Source organism: Nematolebias whitei, chromosome 4 (genome assembly GCF_014905685.2).
Source record: "Nematolebias whitei isolate Nwh7 chromosome 4, NemWhi1, whole genome shotgun sequence".
Taxonomy (NCBI): Eukaryota; Metazoa; Chordata; class Actinopteri; order Cyprinodontiformes; family Rivulidae; genus Nematolebias; species Nematolebias whitei.
In genome coordinates, this window is record NC_056501.1 from 33,483,392 (window position 1) to 33,490,650 (window position 7,259).

The 7,259-nt window shown below is 40.9% G+C and overlaps 2 protein-coding genes across 2 annotated transcripts in view; one reads left to right on the plus strand and one right to left on the minus strand.

Annotated features, from left to right (window-relative positions):
- Positions 1–4,785, plus strand: part of tenm1 (teneurin transmembrane protein 1) — a 439,293-nt gene extending 434,508 nt beyond the window's left edge. Inside the window, exon 38 of the mRNA XM_037675401.1 lies at positions 3,506–4,785. Coding sequence (XP_037531329.1) covers positions 3,506–4,261 — 756 coding nt within the window. The 3' untranslated portion in view covers positions 4,262–4,785. The remainder of the gene's footprint in view (positions 1–3,505) is intronic.
- A 1,638-nt stretch (positions 4,786–6,423) lies between these two features.
- LOC119408288 (SH2 domain-containing protein 1A-like) overlaps positions 6,424–7,259 on the minus strand; it is a 1,627-nt gene continuing 791 nt past the window's right edge. The window contains exon 2 of the mRNA XM_037675091.1: positions 6,424–6,663. Coding sequence (XP_037531019.1) covers positions 6,424–6,663 — 240 coding nt within the window. The remainder of the gene's footprint in view (positions 6,664–7,259) is intronic.

The following is a 7,259-nucleotide window of genomic DNA, read 5'->3' on the forward strand; positions in this document are numbered from 1 at the left end:
TATATATATATATATATATACATATGTTAAGGCCTTTTAAACCCTTCCAACACTCTTGCAATATTCTAAATAATGATTCTAAATTCTAAACGCTCTAAAAAACAGAATATCAGCTGATCAGCTGCAGGAGGAAGCTTCTCCCACAGCTGTGGGCTGCACATAGGTGCTAAATAATTTAAAATAATTTATTTTAAATAAAAATTCCATACCAATCATGTGTCTCATCCATAAATCAGCCTCTGTGTGTCATGTCCAATCATACTTTGAAAAACCGCGATAGAGCGAGTCTGTGAAAAACGAACTGCTAAGTAGTGAGGGACTGCTGTACTGTGTTAAACATCAGTGAATACACCTGTGTTTTCAGGAGTGTTTTAAAAGCATGGAGTGAAGTGGCCTGTCTAATATTGAGGGGCAGATTGTTTCAAAGTTTAGGGCCCACGACTGAGAAAGCCCGATCTCCTCTGAACTTCAGCCTGGTTTTTGGTACAACCAAAAGCAGTTGCTCAGATGATCTCAGTGCCTGAGAAGGAACATAAGGATGAAGTAGGTCACTTATGAGGATGCAAGGCCATCAACCTCCTAGGACCTGGCATCCACATATGCAAGAGTTCGGGTCTTAGGAGGTTAATGTACTTAAAGGTCAACAGGAGAATTTTAAAAGCAATTCTGACACGCACAGGGAGCCTGTGAAGGGAGGACAAAAAACTTCCCTGAATTTAATCAAACGTGCTCAAATCTACACGTTCCTGTTAATAGCCAAAATTATACAATTCAGTATTGAGTAAATTCATTAAATTCAGGGAAGGGTTTTTTTTTTTAGGAAAATCCATTTTAGCCTTTGAGGGGAACTGAATTTGAAACGTATTGTTTTATTTTTTACATGATGATTCAAAGCGTACTGCAAAAGAAACACTCTGATTTAAAGAGAAAAGCTTTGATGATTGTAAATGGCCCAAGCCTAGACCTTGATTTGACTGAGAGTCGATGGTTTAATGTCAAGATTTTATGAACAGAACATATTCTGTTTGAAGTGGAACATTTCTATATCAAAACAAGGGGCAAACCCCGTCTGAGTAAAGGTGCCAAACTATTCCAAACACTCACCAAAATACTTTAAATGATGCTCGCAAAATTGACTTTTGAATTATACACATAAAGTATGCTCAAGATGATTATTTTGCCAGTTTTTAATATAATTGTTGCTCATTCGATTCTACAAACTTCTAATTTATTTTATTTTAGAACCCAAAAAATCCTGTTTTATTTCCAGGTTGCCAAGTGAAGTTAGTAAAAATGCACATCTGAAAAAAAAAAAAGGTAATCAGGGAAACTGTTAATAACAAGAATACAGATATTTTTAAACCATATTTTCCTCATTCAAATCTATCTTCTTGGCTTTTATTTGGTTTTGTTTTAAACCTACACTGAATAACTGATGCCAGTAAATAAAAATACTAGACAAATGTATTTAAAAAATGTAAACATATTTATTCACTCTGTGATAATTCAAGGTATGTTTAAGACGATGTTCATCTAAATTAGAGGTATTACTGCAACAACAGTGGTTACATTTCTGGGGACATTTTAACATAATATTTATGGATTTTAAATGTCAAAATATTAAACTGTATATGATTGTTCTTTATTCACATTTTCCTAATTGTAGGTGATTAATATTGATTAGTGTTTTATTTGTTAGTTTGAAAGTTACTGGGTGTGCACATTTTGCTATCAGTTAAAAATGTTGTTTTACATTTGGTATTTTTTCCTGCTGAAGTCAAGCTAATACCTTACCAGTTCTTTAAATGATCTCTCAGTTGGAAGAAAAAGAAAATAGTTTTTGCAGACTGACAAGCTAACTCCTAATGTGTGCAGTAAAACCAACAGTAAAGTGGATTACTGCTGACCTAAAATGTAATATCTTAAATTTAATAGCACATATCTTGAATTCATAAACGTTGAAGTTACTTCTGCATTGCATGGTTGAATCCTGTGGTCCTTTACGAGCACAACAAGCAGCAGCAGATAGATGTAGCACTTCCAGCAGGAATACCTACAGTGCATGGATATGGATATATGTCATATATATGTATGGATAATTAAAAAAACAGCAAAAAAAACCTGCCTAAATATGAACCACAAATACATTTTGAGTTTTAAGTTGACAGCAACCCACTTTGGCCTTGGTTCTTCTTTCAACAGCTGTTATTGTGAATTTAATCAGAATTTAACTTCAACTTTATTATTTATTATCTACAGCAGGTGAGATATTGTTTATCTTTAAACACAACCCTGCATCAAAACATCTAAATTAACCCTTTAATCAATCTTTGGAAAACTATTACACAAAACAGACTCTTGAAGAAGAAAATTTTAAATAGAAATACTCCAGTAAAAACACACAAAATAATTATGTAGAGGAAAAAAATGTTTGGCAAGTTATTTATTCAAACCTCCAACAATATGTTCTGAAAACTTTTCCCCATAATTACTGTTTTTTTATATAGTTCGTTGAGCATCTAGGAACACAGGAAGTGTAAATGAAGACCAAATTCCTCCACACAGAGGCACTAATTGCCTGTGAATGTATTTCTGACAGTTTTCTGACCTCCACACTTTTTTCTCTTTGCCAGAAAGAGCTTAAATCAACTTCAAGTAAAGAAGAAGAATGTATTTTCACAGCTGAGTACTGAAATGATTAGCTGCTTAAGTAATTCTTTATTAATTTGATTTTTATTTATAGTTTAGGCTGAATGTTTTCGTCTTCTCAATGAATAGTCGGAATGTTTTATATTTTCATAAACTAATGGGTTTTTGATAAATAAAATAATGAACTAATGGTACCACTTTACATTAAGGCTTTCCTTATAGATGGCTAATAACTAGGTTATAGATACATTAATTATTCCTCTATAATCACTTTAGAAATCATTAATAACTTCTTATTATGCATTAATTAAGGGTGACAGAGAGACAAAAATGACCAGTTTCTTGACAAATAATGAACCAAACATTTATTTAGCAAACAACATTTTACTTTGTCACTGCATTATAAGTATCTACAAGTAATATATCCTAAAAACATGAGGTTGACAAATACTTATTGTGCTATAGTGACTTAGTCTGAGATGTTTAATATAACAACTCTAGATGAAATATATATGAGAACAGATTTGTCTCACTATTTGGCAACAAACAAGTCAGTTTTGTGTCTCTGTCACCCTTAATTAATGCATAATAATCAGTTATTAATGATTAGCCATTTATAAGGGGAGCCTTATTGTAATGTGGTTCCGAAATAATTAATATTTTTGTTTTACTTTTTGACATTTGTTGTGCCCATTAGTTCATGTGACGCTCACACGGCTGAGTTGTCATTCATGAAATCAAACCTAGTTGTGTTTTAAACAAAAATTAAACTCTGCCTGTAGAGCATAAATTAATAACGAGCATGTGACATCAGATAATGTGCAGTGGCGTGACCAACGTGTTTGTTTGTTTCTAGATGGTTTTAGGGATCCAGTGTGAGCTGCGGAAGCAGCTGAGGAGCTTCATCTCCCTGGAAAGGTTACCTCTGCTCTCCGACCCTGTGGGCTCCGCCTGCCATAGACCGTCTCATCCTCCCCCCTTCGGCTCCCGGCCCTCCATCCTTGGCCCCAGCATCCGCTTTGCAATCTCGCACGGTCGAGTGAGCGCCGAGGTTATCGGCGTGGCCAGCGAGGACAGCCGCAGGGTGGCGGCCATTTTGAACAGCGCCATCCACCTCAGCGAGCTCAGCTTCACGGTGCACGGCTGCGACACGCACCACTTCCTCCAGTCCCGCCCCATCGAGGAAGACCTCGCCCTGGGGTTAGGAGTCGGGGGCCGTGTCCTGGAGAACGGCGTGAACGTGAGCGTGTCCCAGATGAGTGCCACGGTGAATGGCAGGACTCGGCGCTTCGCCGACATCACCCTCCAGCAGGGGGCGCTGTGCCTGTGCGTGCGTTACGGTGGGACCGAGGAGGAGGAGCGGGCTCGTGTGATGGAGGAAGCGAGGAAGAGGGCGGTGGAGGGAGCGTGGGAGAAGGAAAGGAGGAGGTTGGATATGGGGGACGTGGGGAGCAGAGCGTGGAGCGATGCGGAGAAGCAGCAGCTGCTGTCCGGAGGACGCGTCCAGGGCTACGACGGCTACTACTCTCTGCCCGTGGAGCAGCAGCCAGAGCTGTCCGACTGCCCCACCAACATCCACTTTATGACACTAAGCGAGGTGGGGGGCAGGTAACAGAGACACACAAATAACCCCCCACCATCCCACCAAAGACTGCCTGTTTCTACTCTGCTCTGATTTGTTCTACTGTTTCTATACTTTACTGAAAAAAGAAGTCGATGACTCTGGAGAACAAGAAGAGAGACCGAGGGGGGAAAGAAAAACTTCCAAATGCCTTTAATTGTGACAAAATGATGGTATTTTATTATTATCGTCCAGTTTCTCCGATTTCTAACGGTGGCACAAGCAGTGTGGTTTGGCTGTGGCTTTGCTTTTTGTATTCCAACTGACTGACAGATGGACAGAGACGGACGGACAGACAATCTGCCTTTTGCTGTTTCACAACTCTTCATCCCTTCGGACTCCGTTCACTGATCTGTGGCTATGAAGACTGTGGCTCCACCAGTGACTGATCCCCCCCATCACCCGTTCACGACTCGCACTAAGAGCTCTCCGGTTGCCATTTGAGTTCCCATATGGTTTACCTCGGATATACTATCGTTTACATATTGTGTAAAAGAGGCCTTTTTGACTCTGACGCTCCCTTTTAGAGAAGAAACCTGTGGTTTCCGCCTCTGGTGTGTGCTCCAACTGTAGCTCGTATGAGTGTGTGTGTACTAAAATCAAGAATGTACATAGCCAGTGCTTTCACACTGAGGAGAAGAAAAAAAAGTGCTCAACTGGAAGTTCTGTTGTTCATAAGTGTCAGTATTGTTAATCAATAGAAAAAAGTTACATTTTTGCAAAGAATTATACATGGCTATAGTAATTATTCTCGCTAAAACAGCTCACTTTATTGGGTTACAAAGCTGATTAAAGTTATTATGTGTGAATTACCACGTCGCTCCCTGGGATTTTGTAGGCGCTGTTGCTTATTATTTCCCCTGTTTCGTGTGTCTTGTTTTTCTGCGCCTCTCCTCCCCTGCTGCACGTTCTGTTGTCGCGGCCCTCTTTGTTCCCATCTCTGGGACTCTGTATACGTTTCAAATCTCTGCTGCCATTATCACCCATCATTACGGCTCAGACCGAGATCTGCATGAAAAAAAAAACTGCACTTGTCAGAAGAAGAAGGAGGAAGAGGGGGAGGAGGGTGGGGTGCACAGAGGAATGGAGAGAAATGTGACAGCTGAGGCTCAGCGAGTGGGTGGTGAGTGCAGAAGGGGCAGGACCTGGAGTTGGCTGCGCCTTTCCTCTACAGCTTGTCTCCTCTCATTAGGAAATGCCAATCAGGCTACACTTCCAAAGCCTCTCCCCACCAAAGCTAAAAGTTAAAAAAGAAAAGTAGAGAAGTTTGTGCCTTTTTTTTTTTTTTTTTTTTTAAGCTAATCCACCTCCCCGTCCGCCTGCCTCCCCCTCCCTCCCACCATCTCATCACCATCTGCCCAACATTAATTGTCGTGTTTGTGCTCGCGGGGCTGTGCGGACGACAGCGACGCTCGATGCATATGTTCTGACTGCGAGCAGGTGATATACGTTGACGATCGGCTCGTCCCTTCATTTATTTATTTCTTTCTGAACCATATGCTCCGCTAGCCCGAGCTCATCTCTGCGGTGGAAACGATGGAGGCTCCGGTTGCTAGGAGACGGCTGCAAGGATTGTCTGGGCTGAATGGATGCTCTGGCTGTTCTCTCACCTTCTACCTCCTCTCTCTCTTTCATATTTTTCACGAGGCCCTGGCGTTGTCAATCAGAGGAAATGACGAAGCCTCCCACCCATCCCTCTCCCTCCGGCAGTCAGCATTTTCTCCATGGAAATCGCTACTTCAATATGTCAAATTGAATTTTTGCCTCCACATTATATGTCAGTTGGAGGCTAGCTTTGTGAAAGGCTGTGTAAGCACGACCTTATTTAGAAGAGTTTATTTTAGACAAAAAAACAAACATTTATTTTCATTACCACTCACTCAACTCTATTGCATTAAGAAAACAGAGCACAATGTTTGTTGTCAACTTATGTATGCAGTAATGGATATAAATGTTTCAGCAGTTCAATATTTCACATCACATCTCGGAAAGATATGCAGCGCCTTCTGTGCTGCATGCGCAGAAATTACTGCAAGAATGGTGAGACATCTGAGTCAGAGAAACAAAGAAGAAGGGCATGAAAGAAGAAGCCACGGCAGGACTCGTGCACAGGTAGTTCGGCTTGTAATCAGCTGGATTGTTGGGTTTGCAGCCTAACCGAAAGCTTGCCGCACCTCCTTGTTTTTCTGTCCCTGAGCGACAGGTGTCGCACGCCGCTGGAGATAAGACGTGGGGCTGTCACCGGGAGTCTGTCGCTGCGTGGGGGCCTGCGCCCGGCTCTGAGCGGTGACGGGGAAGAGCAGAGGCATGGCGAGTCCCTGTCCGTCCTTCTGGAAAGCTGCTATCAAGTTCTTGATGTGCCGGAAATACCTCTTCTGCACGCCAGCAGTGGTCTGAAACACAAGGAGAAGCAGAGAAGATAAATTCATCTCCACATCAGATCTCACAGCAGCAGGGAGGGGGTGTCATGAAAACAACTCTGCGTATAAAATGCTTTATTAAAGACTGACGTAAGAAAAAAGTTTTACTAATCCAAGTTTCTGGTGTTATTAACGATAAAAGAACAAAACGATGATGCAGTAAAGATGTGAGATAGGTACAAGTATAAACAGCTTAAAAAGAGAAATGGGCTGAATGTACTCGAGGTTTTAAAGGCTCAACGTGAGAAAGTGCTTGTAAACAATTTAAAATCCTTCAATGGGGAGTTGAAATGCTCCAAAGATTCATCTTCTGGTTTTTACTTCCAGCTTTTTGAGAATCAGTCAACCTTGCATTATTGAATTATTTATCAAACTATATCATAAACATGTTAAGCTTTTTTGTTGTTTGTTTGTTTGTTTATGTGTGTGTGCATTTTTGTTTCAGCCAAACTGTGCAAAAAAATTCTACATTGTGGGGACCAAAGCCTGGTCTCCATAAGGATGAGTCTCATTGGTGGATTAGGGTTATGTATGTACTGGTACTGGTTAGGGTTATGTATGTACTGGTA